Raw genomic sequence first — 16,643 nt, forward strand, 5'->3', positions numbered from 1 at the left:
AGACGAATTTTACCCTTTTTAATAGCTTTTTCTTCAACAAACAAGGTAATGTATATTCAAAACCACAGATTTTAAAGGCTATTCCTACAGCCATCTGGAGCTCAAGTGAAACTCTCAAAATTCAGTACATAATACTGTATAGTCTTGATTAGCTCTGTGAGATTTTGGTGCACTTTTCTTGCAACAGGCACAGATTACAATTATGGCACAGAAAAGTTTTATTTCCAGTGAGGGGTGGCTGGTATTTTGGGGCTAGTGTCCTTGTACTCTGCCATATTAGGAACGGCTGATTCGGGCAAGGATGCTATTTAAAAACCCAGCATTGAGCTTCATTTCCCTACAACACCATCAGCCACAGCATATGCATGGAAGTGAGGACAGAAAAAGATGACAGAGGCAAGGAGCTGAACATGTAGCAAAAAAAGATAATCTTTTGTCAAGCAATCTTGCTCAATTATAAAAAATAGATATTTAAGTATCAAAAATGCTTTTTCTGGTACGCATCAACTTATCAGGAAAGGTGGGTGATGTTCATCAAAATGCGTCCTTCGATTTGTTTATACAATCTTTTAAGTGCATTTTTGTTACAATCATCTTACAGTTCATCTAGAGATGAACTGTATTCATCCAGAGATGAACTGTATTCATCCAGAGACGAACTGTATTACTGCAAGTCTTCCGGCTTCCAGTTACAGTACTGTTTGTCTGATTTGTATAGTTTGAATAGCCAAAGCCAGTTAAACACATCCTTCATTTAAGATTCACCTAAAAAGATGACCATTTGTTTAGACCAAACCATTTTCTCATTTGGATTTAGGTTGCCTAGATTCTCTGATTTAATTACTTGTTGGTGTAATTTATCATCTGATGGTTCTCTGAACTTTATATAAAACAGGTCCTTCAGCCATGAAGATTCATAGACATGAGTATCACCTAAAGTGCAGCTGGACTCTAGTTTGATACAGAATCCTGTGTAGAGATTTAACTGTGCTCATCTCTGGAAAAAAAAATCCTAAATTTGAATAAAAAGAACCAATATCAAGCACATTAGATCTGACATAAGCCTAGCAAGGGTGCTACAATTCATCAGTGGTAAATCTGCAGTAGTAGTAGTGATAGGGTTAATCTCATGTAAATGCATTTTTTTTTTTTTTTTTTAAAAAGGGAAGCGATGAAGGCAGTAAAAACCTGATAAGATCCAGTTCAACATTCCAGTAGGCTCTGTTCTAAGTCTGAGGGTAAAGATGATAGATATTGCTCTTTGCTCATTCATGAGCAGATGCAGGCGTTGGGGTGTCATTATGGGAGGTCGAGTAATCTGCTATACCACCCCTATACAAAAGGAGACATGGAGAGCTGTCGCTTCCTAAATTCATCTGTAATCAGCAAAAAGGATTTTTAAAGCCACAATAGCCGAAGAGTAACCACACAACACCCTTAGATCATTGGAAAATTAATAATATTCTTTGTTTGTTCTTGAAACAAAAACAGCAAAGTATCTCTGTTAAGCAGCACTCTAAGCATAAAGGATTTGGTCCAAATATGCAGTACACTTTCGACAGAGAAATCTGGTGTATTTAAAGCTAAAGGGAAGCTCATTTCAAACAAATCAAGCAGGCGTCACACACGAACATTTATAAAGAAGGAATGTAAGCAAACCAAAACGTTGAAGGTAGGTTTTAATATTACTGGAACTGAGTTTCTTAGAGTACTAAAATCTGTTCTGCTCTTATTTATAGCAGTAAGGTACATTGGGTTGGGATTTTAGAAGCATTTAATGTACACAGAGATACTGAAATAAAGTAAAGTGGTTGCAGCTCAGCACACAGACATGTACACCTGTTCTAAAGCATCAAGGGTGAGTAATACTTTCATCTATTTGCCCTTCTGCCAAGTCTGTGCCGACTCATTGTTTAATGCTGACTCAGACCATCACATCATAATCCCCAGTACTAAACTCAATTTTCAGTAAATTCACATTTGACATGGTGAGAATGAGTGATGTCAGGCTATGTTGGTTTTTCTGCAGACTAACTCTGCAGATATCACGGTGTTTAAAACGATGGCGATTGTGCTTAAAGAAATACCCTCATGAGCCCAGTGGTATCACCAGCATCAGTACCTCCATCTGTCTGTCTGTGTTCCAGGATGAGGACATAGAAGAGACAAAGCAATTTGGGGACTCAGGTCTCAAATCTTTGGTCAGAACAATGTTTTACTGGAATTTCTGTATAACATAAAGGCATTTTAACCATATTATTTTCACTTTATTCATAGTGTGTCTTTGGCTACTTGCTTTTTTACTTTTTTTTTCCCCATTGATATTTTTACTGCAGGCAAGGAAGTTCAAGTACATAAAGTATCAAATGAGCGCCAATGTAAAAATATAAACACTTAAAATGTCATTGTCTTCAGACCACAGTTTCTGTGTTTTGTCATCCAACATCTCAGTTGTCAAAGAAAAACATAACCTGGTATCAGCCAACACAATCCTGGCTGGTGCATCTCCGTAACAAATGCATAACAATTAGAAAGTAACGATACATTTTCACATGTGCAATATAAACAGAGACAGCATTCAGACATAGGGTGAGACTTCCAGGATGCACCAAATGCATCTATCTAAACTCCAACTCCAAAAGAGACAGTTAATCTTACGGTTTGAATGCACTGATCAAGATTTCTGTGAAGAAAGAAATGTTGCTTTTGTGTTTATTAAAACACTGCTATTGAAACCTGCACAGCTTTTTGCTTTACTCTCTGGCCTCTGCTCTGACCCCTGCTCCATCTCTACAGTAGTCTACTTTGTTTTCATAGTTGATCGCCACAAAAACAACACCAGCATCCATTACGCTGCGCTCATCACACAGATGTGTTCACGAAGGGGAGCATGTGCAGTGACCCTAACACTTTCTCCTGGCAGTCCTGATGACCCTTCCCCCACCAAGCCCCTTTTTATCCCCTCTAACACACACACACACACACACACACACACACACACAAACAAACCCTTATACATCTTCGCACCAACACTTAATATCACCCACAAAGCATATATTAAGGAACATATTCAATTTCAACAGACAAGAAGGAGAAAACATTAGGTCACTTGACACATTTTAATAAACTGTTACTGAAAACAGAGGTTGTGTGTCTGCCAGATTGCATCCTCATCAAAGGGATAAAAAAGTTTCAACTCTTTGAGTTTTCTTCTATAAAATCTGTCTCATATTTAGCTGTCTCAAACAGCCCCTAAGCTGACCAAACAGCACTCTTCTCTTTGTTACCGAGACATTTTGCTGAAGTAACTGGCCATTAACAGATGAAACATTTAAATCAAGACACACAATAAAGACACTCAAACATCTGCAAGACGTTATTTCACATTCTTAGCAGAACTCAAAGCTCTTTTGTTAGTTTATGAAAAGTGACTGAGGTTTATCATCAAACCAGAAAAAAAAAAAAAAACAAAGGAAATCTGGATTTGAGCCAAACAATATGTTTAATGACCCAGAGGATTCTTCAGTGTTGTGGTTTTATTGAAGGTATTTCTCAGGAAACCCAGCCCTTTGTTGGAATGCTGCAGCTGTGAGTTTTAACTCGATAACAAATTCCCTAAAAGCCAAATCAAACCCATCCTCAACACTTCTAAAAGTTAGTTTCTAGATTCCTACTGCTGCTCCCTCATTATATGTGCTCAGATCGTTCGCCATCTGTCAATCCCACACTAGTGTGAATCTGCTCCTCTGTACACTGTCCCTAAGCAATCTCCAAGAGGCCAAGAGGCACTTGAGACCTTCTGTCATCATCCTGAAAAAAAGATTATGACCTTTGACCTGGATACACACACACACACACACACACACACACACACATATATACATGCAGAAGAAAACATTTGCAAGCATGACGATTGAGAGCTTACAGGTAACTGTACACATGGCTCCAATATTTATAACATGCACACATGGATTAGCTCATCTGACAAGGACTGTCAGCATTACCATGTGCTGCATATCAAATCATTGATAAAAGTAACGTTTTTGTGGTGCATCCAATATGATTTAGTTTCAGGCTTATCAATTCTGCAGAAATAGCTGCACGATGTGTTACTAAAAAGTTATGTTTCAGGGATAAAAGTCTAGGGTCGATTTTTCAAAAACCATTTGACACAATAATCCATAAAATTCTCGAGAACATTTTTTTTACTTCTCCAGAAATTGACATCTATTTGAAATTGTTATCATTCGAAAGCTGTTAAATCTAAAACTGTAAGTCCAGTTTTTCTCAGAAGGTGTCCCACAGGACTTAAAAGCTGTTCCACTTCTCCTTAGTCTATAGATTAGCTCTCAAAAGTGTTTACAGGCATATTAAAATACCAGGTGTGTTCAACATTAACACTGCTTTCAGAACTTTGTCTTTGAAATTATTTAGCATCATCACTGTTGCATTTTAAGGAACCTTATTCTCCTGAGTTCAGAAAATTAGGAATGTTTTTCTAATCTGCAGGGCCGGTTCTGGTTCTCCTCTTCTGGAGGTTCTTGTGCACTTTAAGAAGGAGTGTGCTGTTAAGAGGAGCAGGCAGAGGAGACATTACAATGAATAAAATTAGCTGTCTTTATAGCTTCCTCAACCATGCGTTTCCTGTGCATGTTAAAATGTAATGGGTTTTTAATCTTTTGATCATATTGTTCATTCTTTTAATTTCCTTTCAGGGTAAACCAGGCATGGGAGCTACAACCAGGAACTAATAGGTCTTTTTTATTAGCTACATTTAATTAAAATATACGTCTTTTCTATACAACACACTGTTCAATAATGCAGACTAGAACAAAACCCTTTTTCAGAAAATCCAAACTTTCACAACTAACACCAAGTCTTCGTTTTACATCTCGTGATGGGAAAACAGCAGCTGATAACGGGGTAACCAAAACATGTATCATCACATTTAACACCTCAGATCTCACTCACTCCAGAGAGAGCAGATAATGGTTGGCAAAACATAAAAAGTGCAAGCGAGAGACAGAAACAGCTGCCTGTCTGGGTACAAAATCCTCTGGGACATTACGCTTCACTGCCCACGGATGTGACTCAACTTCCTGCCGAAATGATTAGTTTGTGGTTATCCCAAAAGCTGCAACATCTCAATCCAACAAAGCTTTTACACTACTACTGGAAAAGTTGAAAAAAGTCAATGAAAACAATGTTCCACCTATAAAAGAAATTGGTAATTGTGTATGTGATGCATATTAATCTTTAACAGCCCCCAAGATCCCCACCTGCTCCACTGATCAATACATGAAGATCCATTTTCAGGCATAGATGCAGTAAGATAAAGAGGACCTCCCCGATGTTGTTCTTTTGTCTCTGTTCCTATACACTTATCCATGTATTGATTGGTTTGTGTGTATCTGGTGTCTTAAATTTACTCTTTGTTTTAAGAGTCCTCTCTTTTGGTTCAGCATTTATCACTGAACCAAAGATTTATCACCTATCCTGCAAAACTTCTCTAAAGGAAATAAACAGCGTAACTCCAGCACAGTGTTAAAACGGCTGTGGAAATTATTTAGACAATTATCTAGTTACGAAAGCTTTGCTTCAAATCAGTTTTACGGTAAGTTTTGTATTTACTCTGCATCACAATTCAAAAACATTCAGGCTAAGTTATATTTCTTATTTAAAGCATGAACGTCTTGATTCAGTCTTAAATTCCCAACCAGCTGCAGTTTTAAGCACCTTTTAAAGCCGGTATTAAAGCTGATGACTGAACTAAACTGGTTGTGTGGGTGACTAATTAAATATATGTTGGGTATTTGTAAATGATATAGTTTGTTAAATTCCTTCCATTATTATTTTTCATTAATTTGCAGAAAAACCTTGAGAATCTAACTACTAACATCCCTTCTTTGATCCTCAAAGACTGAAAACTTTCAAAGGTGCTTTTGAAGCAAATCATAGCATAAAGTCAGTAACCCCACTTGTTTTATATGTGTATGGTTTTATATGTGTATGGTTTTTACATCTTCAGCTGTCTCAGTGTGTTTTTAGAATTTGCTGAAAGCCTGAGATGTTGGAATGAACGCCTAAGTCAATTGTTATTTACATATTTAAAATATTCTCATAAAACGATTGATTGGTTTCAAGGATGATTGTGAGGATCTATTTAATAACTCCAAACATAAAACCTCCACCTCCCATATAATTTCCGTTCCTAAGGGGCTTTTTCTTGACGTCTTTCATTTTATCAGATCCCAGTCGAGGCTGCCATCGGCTGATTGATTAAACTGCGTCAATACGAGTATCAACCCAAATGCCTCCATGCACAAACAAGGATAGACACACTTATTTAATCTGAAGATAACCCTGCAGTGATTTATTCATCCCTGCCACCCCTCGTAGCCCCCCGTTTTCATCAGACGCTGGACACATCCCCCACAGATCGTATGATATTCAGAAGAAAAATTCAAGACACTCTCTAAACTAAGCTGGAACCAAACCTCAACAATCACAATCAACTGAGATAATGCACTAAGAAAACATTCTAATGTAAACTCAGAACACAAACTGCTTCTGAATAACATAATCAGCCTCTGTTCTTTGAACACAGTTCAAATTGTGCATTTTATCTGCCTCTCCAGTTAAGTTGCACACTTCCCCCTGACTCTGCAGATTGTCCCGGTGCTTTCAGTGAGCATGTGGTCCGCAAAGCAATATTCTTGAAAGCCCTGATCCAGGCAGCCCTGCTACCCACTGAGCTTTTGTCCACGCCCGGGCAGCACTGTGGAGGAGTGGAAGAATGCTAAATAGACAGAGAGTAAGTGGGAGGCAGAAAGGGCATTAATCGTGTGTGAGAGAATGTAGATGCTTCTCTCTTCCAAATCTCCACTAAATTTAAGCAGCACAACAGCTCATACACTCCAGAGGGCAGATGCTGTGAGACCAACTGAGAAAGAATAAAAGAGAACACAAATTATGAACTGAAATAATGGAGGAGGGAAATAAGGGCATGGGTTATTCTGAACTCCTAAACCATGAAAAGTAGCTTCAGTCATCCTATTGTAATGTAAATTAGCATACTGAAATTCTCTATTGTACTGTGACTGTGTGAGGCAGGTTCACTGGGGCCATTTGTATACATTTATGTGTTTTGTTCCAACAGAAAATAAATGACAGAAAATCTTCTTCTTTCATTCATGACCACTGACAATAATTACTGTCAGCCGTTGTTGACGATGTTGCAACAAAATTAAAACTCTAACTCTGGGAAAAAGGAAAACCCAGAGAAAACAGAAAATAAGGGAAATATGTGCTTGGTTATTGCTCTAAAATGTTTATTGTACAACATTGTAAAACTGAAACCGCCAAACCAGTTCTCCCTTTTGCTGTTTATAAACTCAGAGTATTGGGTGTATGTATGTCAGCTTTAGTCCTCCATAGTATTATTAGGTGAAAACTGTTCAAAACCGTCAGGAACAGGGAGGTAGAAAAACTTAAGACGCAGTCCCTTTTCAGATATCTAGGAAAATCTAATTGTAGGGCATTGCACTTCAGAGTAAATGGTAAGGATGGGGCGATGGGGCGTAATTTCACTTTTCAATCCAATCAGCAAATTTGTTTTGTATCCATGTGAAAAGTTGATTTTCTTTTTTTTTTTTTTTTTTAAAGGAGATCTATAATTCAAAATTCCCATTTTCATGTTTTTGTACTTCCATTTGGGTTTCTAGTGCTTCTCAAAACAGCCTAAATGCTTAAAGGAACATCCAGCTTGGTTTTTAAATTATAAAGATAAAAGGGCATGAAAATGCCTTAACTATAGTTGTACACACTATTCTCTTATAACTAATTTTCTTAGATTATGCTTGTGATCCAAATTTAAAATGAAGCTTGTGACCCCAAAGTCACCTAGAGTGATCATCTTTCTTGTCATTAGCACATGTGCACAGTTTGTTCTGAAGACAGGAGAATCATCACTGAACATTTGTCATGAATAGCTTGTGGAATACAAGCAATGTTTTAAAATCAATGGACCCATACTGAGTTCCCTCCCGCAGCTCATGTAGTTACACAATGCCAGATTCATTTATGAAAGCTCACATATCTGCAGGAAATGAACGATGACCAGATAGACTGATGACTGATGAGAGACCAGAGGCAGCTGTCAGACAAATTCCTCTTTGCTGCTTATAAACTGGTTTCATTGGCCAAAGTGGAGATTTGTGATATGCATACAGTACTGTGATTGAGGCAAATTTAACATGAACTATTCTGTATTTTTTCTTGTAGGCAGAAGTTGACTGAAGTTACATAAGAAAGACTTCAGTTTCACTCATTTTCTTATGATTGAGGTGATGTTGGTAGGTACTTTTAGCTGTTTGATTGCAGAGGCTTTCATCAGGTATTACTTTTCCCTCTACTGTGTGAAAATATGGATGTCTTGTACATGTTTGGTTAACTGGCATCTTTACTTTGACCTTCTTATCTTTTTCAAGTGACTTCCCTTGTAGCCTTTAGAAGAAAACTGGGATTCAAGTTCATCCACTGGTCTTATTCTTAATGAATCCTGAAGTTTAATGAGAGGATTAGTTCAGCCTCAGAAATTCTTGTTTCAGATTTGCACTCAGCCGGTGACACCAAACTCCAGACATGTCTGCGTCCACATTGGCTGCACGAGACCATCCTGGGAGTGAGACAGAGTGTCCACGCCAGCAAAAGCACCAAAGCAAGTCCACATGTAAACATGAACCTCTCTGCAACCGGAGACCTTTCTGCTGTCCCATCTGAGAGTAGTGCAGCTCAGTACATTTTAAGCGCACTGAATCAACAGCCACAGGTTGAAATAAATCAAAATTGAACGATTCTGGTCAAAAACTATTGACAAGCTGTTCAGAGAAAGATATCTTGCTGCACACTGAAAAGTGTGCTCTGATCTGCATTAAGATCAGAGCAGAGATGTCTGTCAGTACCAGTTACATATCTTTCAACAAGAAACAATAATAGATGACTTGCATGGTCATCTATTAGCAAAGCAGAATTGCCAGCGTGTGTTAAAGGTTGATGATGGAAAAATAAACTTTATTTTACTCTGAAGACGTTTTTTTTTTTCACAAAACTATTTTTGTAAGTGACTGACAGCTTCATGACTTATGCTTTTTTATTTACAATATATTTTAGAAGAATGAATGCTCATATAAATATTAATCTCTATTCATCTGAGTGCAGCTTTCTAAATACAATATAACCTTTTATGCATTCACATCTTGCTCAGCAGCAAAAATAAAAATAAACAATAAGGCTTCCTAGAGTAATTATCAAATTACACAAGTAACCCCTTCTTCACAAGGGCTTACTTGAACCTTTTTGTTTCATATGTTGCTCTAGAGGTAAAATTCACTGCAGCAGAATTTAGAAACAATGTAGGTGAAGGGGAAAAACCTCAGGATCTTCCCTGCCCTCAACCATTAGAGAACTATAAGCAGAAGCTCTTCTCATGTCATTATAAATAGCCAACAAGCACATAACTCAAATACCCTCTCCTCTTATCCTCACTCTGCCATCAGCAGCAGAAGTCCCTTCAGATTTAAGGGCTCTGTATCACAACAACCAAAATAGCAAATGTTAAAAGGTTTGCAGGTTTACTACACCAGATAGAGGCTCTCTGGGGCGGCATACAGTTGTTTCCTCGAGACGTGTGTCTGGGAAGGATCTATTTACGCTCAATATGAGCTCATTGTGTTACACGGGGTCTTACTTGCCTTGACCTGTGTTGCCATACTATAAAAAAGCCAACTAAGGAAATACAGCACAGTCCCTTGAGACAATAAGAACTCACATTTCTCACCCACATTCAATCTAACCTTCAGCTCTTACATTATATAAACTCTGCAGAAGTGAGGTAGCTCAGCGCTTATTCATCACAAGTTGTGTGATCAAGTTATGAGTAACAGAGGATCAAAGGGCCAATATCAGATTCACTATTGAATCAGGTGACATGAAACACACAATGAAGTAGGAACAGAATGGCCACAGGGTGAAGTAACCCTGACAGTCCTGATACCAAAAAAAAATGACTCAACAGCATTTAATTACAGCAAGTTTCAAACAGATTGCTTCAAGCAAAACGATAAGCTTCAGAATGGTATGAAAAGAAAACGGCACGAACACAGAGCAAGGACTAAATGAAAGTTTGATGGAAATGGAAATGAATAATGTTTCTCATTAGGTTTCATTTTATGAAGATGAGTTAATGACACATTAACCATGATTTAGTTGTTGTTAACGTTGATGAAATATTTTAGATTTGTCTATATTGTTTAGAAGAGCAATAGTATCAGCTTGAGTTCAGGTATATCACCACATATAGTGCTGGAAAAAAGTATTTCCACCCCAAAAAAAATACAAAGAAAACATTTTCCAATAATGAGAAAACAGCTATCCAAACCAATCTAGCTCTGTGAAAAAAAGGAATTGCCCCAAAACCTAAACGCTGTTATAAATTATAGCAAGTTGTACATCCTGAAGCAGCAAGCAGAGGCATGTTTGGCTACTGGTTTGATTTCTTACTCTGTTACTTTGACATCACACATATTAGGTTGCACACCTTCCAAAACAGTCCACAGACTATTTTCCCCAAAGTATTGTGGATCATCTATGTTCTTTTTTCTGGCAAATGTAACAGGGGTCTTTATGTTCTTTTGGGTCAGCAATGGTTTTTGGCTTGGAACCCTCTAAGAAGTACCATTTCTGCCCACTCTCCTTTTGTGGTTGAGTCATGAACACTGGGTTCTTTTGGGTTAATCCTCCTGGACAAATCACTGATCCATTCCAGGAGAAATTTTGGTTAGCTGGTAATTCAGTCCATCACAGAGAAATACAGGACAAAGAACAAGAGCACACACGCTCTCTTTCTGAAGATAGTACCCTATACGGATGATGACATACTGACTGTAACCACAAAGCCTGCTGCTTTCTAGGGCTGTAGACTGAAAATACATTGTTCTCTTGGCAAAAATATCTTTCTAACAGGAATTTTCCAATTAAATGTCTGGCTACTTTTTGATGATGGTTTATTTTTGTGAGCACTTTCATAGCAAAGATCATCTACGGTGTCTGTAAAAAGTACTCACTGCATGGTTCTGTTACCCTTTTGTTGCTTTTACAAATCAATCTTGAGAAACAAAATTTGGCTTTTTGACAAAATAATTACATAAAAACCTTTTAATGTCAAAGTGAGAACTGATTCCTACAGTTGAATTAAAACATGTAACAAAATAAGAGATTGCATAAATATTCAACACCTGACTGACGTAATTCATCAGAGGTCCAGTTAAGTGGTGCTAGTAGTACTGGTGCTTGAGAGTGTATCACCTGAGTGCGCCTCAGGTGATTGTAGCATAAAGACTGAAAGGTCCATTCACTGGTTAATCAGTATTCCTGGCTACAATTACAGCATGAAGATAAATGAACATCCCAAGCAAATCAGAGGAAATGGTTATGAAAAGTCAAGGGATGCATAAAAAAATGTCTAAAGGATCGGACATCTCCTGGAGGTCAGTTAAATACATAAAGACAAGAAAGGAATATGGCCCATGTGTAAATCTGCCTAGATCCGGCTGACTTCATGCAAGAAGACACACTCTAAACACACAGTATTTTTGATGTAGTTTATAGTGCAAATATCTTAGTACATTTGATATAAGACAAAACTAACGTAAAAGTAACTTCCTACCTAGATAAAGAGGTTTGTTTCAATTAAATAATTCCTTAATATTCCTGAAGTACTGGTGCCATTAGCAGATTATTTCACTTATAACAAGACATTTTTCCCATGTAATAAGTTAATTTATCTGTCAATGAAACAAGTACATTTTCATCAATATTAAGGAATTATTTACTTAAAACAAGTGTGTATATCTTGCTGAAAAGTGACTTAGTTTGTTTTGAATAAAACTCATATCAAGACTTGACTAGAGTTAGCCTAACAGCATGTGGGAGACTCCATAATCAAGTGAAAGAAAGTTATCTAGTCTTTCTGGCCATCAGACAAGACACTGTGTTTGGCAGACACCAAACAATGCACATCACACATGTCTACTGTGAAGTATGTTGGTGCACAGTAGGCTTCAGGTGCAGGCCTTAGAAACCTTTTAAAGGTAAAATGAATGCTGCAAAATGCAGGAAAATACTGGATGACAATTTGTTTCCATCTTCAAGAGAAGTGCGACTTTATTTATTTTCCAGCAAGCCAAAGATCTGAAACATCCAGATGAAGCTACACAGCTCCAGAATGTCCAAAAGTGGATGTTCTGGAATGGCCTAATCGAGCCCAGAACAAGCCCAGAAAAAGCCCAGAAATTTGTGGCAAAATTTGAAAATGGCTGTTCACACCTGACCCCCATGCAGCCTGACTGAGCTTTAAAAGTTTGAAAGCAATAATGGCTAAGCTTACAAAGCTAATATCATTGACAACTTTTCATTTTATCCTCAGATACTTTGTGCTAACCTTGATTTTCTCAGCCCTTTTAATTTATTTCTCAATCGTAGACATGAACATGAATTGCATCTGTGAAATGCAAGTTTATGCATAATTAGTAAGGAAATGTAAAAATTATGACATATGCTTCATTAAATTTCTTAGATATCCCTTTGAAATTGTCATGAATGCCATTCTTGTTGGCATTCATGACTGATACTCTCGTTTGCATCCCTGCGATGGACTCATGACCTGTTTATAGTGACTTCTGAATGATGGTTCAAAGCCTGGAGGATCAAACAGATGAACAGAATGTTTTGATTCATAAATTAATATCAGCAAAATAACAGGAATTTGGTACATTTAATAGTACTCACTGTTCCAAATATGCCTTTGGAAATTGATGCTGTAGATGGAAGAATAAATGTTGCTCATTCTTAGTTACACGTCTTAAAAATATAATTTTCCAACAACAGGCATGGTCATAAATCTGAAATACCAACACTAGTTAATCATATGACTGCAATATTGAAAAAAATGTTGATCATTTGTCAAATGCACATTAGAGAAATGGCACTGAGCACAGATGAACCCTGTATTTCTAAAGTCCTGGCTTCAGCCCAGAATGCCATCAGACTCCAATCAGATCAGAGATGAAATCATTATAAGTACTGAATATAAAAACTGATGTAACAGCATACTAAAAGCAAGCATTATTCAAACTACTTCCCCTGCCAGCTGGTGCATCATCCCATTTATTGACTGTCTCCTGGCTCTAATACTACTCATGTCCAAATCTTCGAAGTCATCCCTCTTGTTTGCTGCAGGCCACTGCAGTGAGCCGTATTAAATTATTACTACTACAGTCAGTTTTCAAAATTAGTTACGGGAGTCCTGCAGGACATGCAAGCAGGTTTTCAGAGGGGTGACATGACTGCCTGATGTCACTGGCCTGGACTTACCAGGCGTCAGGACGACTGCAGCACGGGTAAACTGAGGAGCTGGCGGTTAAATATGGAGCCACAAAACAAGAGCAAATAGAACATGAAATCCCCTTGAGAAAAACTATTTAGTGTCACATTGATACTAAATATCTTAAGGATTTTCAGTACTTTTATACTTTGTTAAATTTCTTTTCGCATTTAATTCCATTAAGCTAATTAATAAAGATTTTAACTGAAAACTTTACAAAGATTACATTATATGGATATTTAAAGCAAATGTAAAATATGTCTAATAACTGGAAGTCGCACAAAAACCATGTGTCAGACTTGGAGTAGTTTGCGATCACTTGCAGGAAGCAGGATTTTAATGACTCACACACAGAGCACTGCACTCAATCTACCAACAAATAAAGTGGATGATCTGCATTCCTTCCTGTAATATCAATGTCAAAGCTCCAAGAGAACTGCCTTTTATTTACTGCCCTGCAACAAACATTTCAATAGATTTACAAGAACACGAGACAAGTCATCATTATTTATCTACGATTTCTAAAGGGGCTGGAACAGAGCCTATTTCTCGTAGCAGCATAAAAAAAAAAATACTTATAATCAGTGTGAAATCAATGAAACAAATTAATTTAAGCTCAATGAGAGACCATTCTCTGACTGTGACTATTAGTCTTGGATTTGGAGAAAAATTTAAACCACTCAAACCATTTCTGCTGATTCATCAGACCCACTTTCATCCACTTTCCACTTACTGTAAATCATTCTCGTTTAACGCACTCCACTGGCATCTTTCACTGTGATGCAGCACAGAACTGCAAAGCATAACCTCAAAGTTTTAGGGAGTATTTTGTAAAGCAAGCAGGTGCTGAAATTACAAGAAATCTTGTGCTTACATTTTTAAGAAATAACACAGAGCAAGCTTAGCCCAGCATTGACCAACTCACCAGCTTTGAGGCTTGGGGTTAAGCTGCTGGTGAAGTGCCACGGAGAAACCAAAGAAGGTCCCCCGATCTCCCAGCTTATGCAGTGTGTGAGTGGTGTCCAGGTTAAAGCAGTAGACATGACTCAAGAGAGAGGAGAGAGCCAAGAGGAAGAACACCCAAGGATGAGAGGAGACGGATGAGAGGGAAGCCGCCGGGTCCCCATGTCCCATCAGGGCTGCCATAGCAGAGAGCAGGTTGTCCAGCAGAGAAAGTTCAGCTGAAGAAGAGCAGAGGGGAGATTCCTTTTATGGTTCCCAGGGTGTTGAAAAAGCTGCAAATCCTGAGTAAATCTCTTCTTCCCTGTCCTCTGTAGATGGCTTCCTTGTCTCCAGCCCTCTGTCCTCCTCTCTCTGTTGTGCTGGCTCTCAACTCCGTTTGCTGCTGTCAGTCTGAAGAGCGGGCTGTGGAAATGCGGCTGCTACTACTATGTGTGTGTGTGCAAGTGGGCTCCTCTCAATGCATGTGCGCCTCCCCCCTCCTTTATGCTCACAGGGAGACAGAGGACAAGTGCCTTGAATAGCCCGCTCACTCCTCCCCCTCCCCTCTATCTTTCAGCCTGTCCACTTCTCTCTCCCCTTCTTCCTTCTTCTTCACTCAGCTGACATCAACACTCAGGGGACTGGAGCCAAAATACCAGGCAAGGTTGTCAGGATACTTGGAGGATAGTGAACAGAGTGAGAGAGGCCATAAAAACACTTGACTGTTTTACCTGTTGAGTTCACACGGTCCTTTCTGGGTTCTTCTGCACCTCTCTGCTGCAGGTGCTTGTAAGGCTGAGTGCCATGAAGAGAAAAATTAAGAGTTGTATCCTTGAAAGTCAAAACGTTAACAGCTAAATAAAGCTTAAGACATTTTACATCTGACTTGCAGTAATCTGGAAGGGACTAGTTTGTAGTTGTACACAGGAAAACTACAGTTGCATTTGCTAAACCTAAGAGTAAGATGCAGAAATGAGAGGGAAACCTCTCCTTACAAAGAGGTTTGTAAGGAAGAGTTGGAAAGTTTGGACTGTGGTCATGAAGTGCAGCCAAGCAGAGAGAAGAGAAACATTAGAGACTAAAAGGGACGGCCAGGCACAATAACAGAGGTGGGCCTCAGGAAAAACTGACTGGACATGAGGCAGAGGCCGTAACACTTTTAAGTGACTGAGCTCTGTTTCACTTGGGTAAGTCTGTGAGCAGCTGTCGGTGTGTCACTTCAACTGTTTGCCTCAATAAACCTCGCACAAACAGATGCACAGCAGTCGCACAAACAGGTGAGATTCTTGGACCATGCTGTCAAGACGTCTCTCTCACATTTTGTTGGAGTTGAAGTGAAAGAGTGGGTTAAATTTCTTTGGTTTAGACTTCTGCGTAATTTGTTAATGGAGGTTTCATGATTTTAGTGGAGCACAAAGGCTGCCCAGTTTACAATTGTTTAAAGCTTAAATTAACTGCGTTAATTAAAGCCAAATAAAAAGTTCAGTCATTTTAACTATGGTTTAGACAGGTCATATTTCATGTGACCTGTCCCGTGACCTGTGCCAAATGGCTATTTTTATCCTAGTTTCTAGTAAAAATAAAAATAAAAATAAAAAATAAAAAAGTGGTCAATGGCAGAAACTGTCACGTGTTTTTCTGCATGAACGTAACTAGCTGTAAACATCCTGTTTATTGTCAGAATCAATGATAGTGATAAATAATTTTAGTCAAATCAAATATCAAATAATTGAAGGAATATGCTTGATGTGCGTAAATTCCAATGGCTCCATGGCAGCATGAAAACATGTGCTGCAGTAACTGCGGTATTTGCATTTAAGCACTTTTTTATGCTACCATTTAAATTTAAGCATTTTCTGAAGGCAGATTTTCACAAAGTGGAATTATTTAAGTCATTATTCACCCGTTTTGTTGTGCCAAATGCATCCGACACAGCTTTCACAGCAGTGGTCCCCAAACTTTTTCCTGTGAGGGCCACATAAATTTTCCCTTCTCTGGTGGGGGGCCGGAGATTGTTGACTGGGGGGGAAGAGGGGGGTGCGTTTCACTCATGGTTTTTACCCAGAAAGCACATGGGCAAAAACCATGAGTGAAACGGTCACTGGGACTGACTAGTATATATAGCATTGAGGGAATGTAACTTTAACATATTAATTTCTCAGATGTTAACATAACGGCTTGTTTTGAAGTATAAGTTGCTACTTACAAGCATTGCTTCGAAGAATGCGGCGTTCATAACAGACACGTGCGTTCATCCGCT

At 38.4% G+C, this 16,643-nt stretch overlaps 1 protein-coding gene across 3 annotated transcripts in view; it reads right to left on the reverse strand.

The window, feature by feature from the left end:
- itga7 (integrin, alpha 7) overlaps positions 1-16,643 on the reverse strand; it is a 33,517-nt gene that overhangs the window by 16,378 nt on the left and 496 nt on the right. Inside the window, exons 1-3 of one of the 3 annotated variants that reach the window (XM_016670308.1) lie at positions 16,287-16,318; positions 15,115-15,178; positions 14,367-14,622 (exon numbers count right to left, since the gene is read on the reverse strand). In XM_016670308.1, coding sequence (XP_016525794.1) covers positions 14,367-14,587 — 221 coding nt within the window. In that variant the 5' untranslated portion in view covers positions 14,588-14,622; positions 15,115-15,178; positions 16,287-16,318. Of the gene's footprint in view, positions 1-14,366; positions 14,623-15,114; positions 15,179-16,286; positions 16,328-16,643 lie in introns of those variants that run through there. The other 2 variants (XM_016670301.1, XM_016670304.1) reach the window with 2 other exon arrangements.

This window comes from Poecilia formosa, unplaced genomic scaffold (assembly GCF_000485575.1).
Source record: "Poecilia formosa unplaced genomic scaffold, Poecilia_formosa-5.1.2 Scaffold2, whole genome shotgun sequence".
NCBI lineage: Eukaryota > Metazoa > Chordata > Actinopteri > Cyprinodontiformes > Poeciliidae > Poecilia > Poecilia formosa.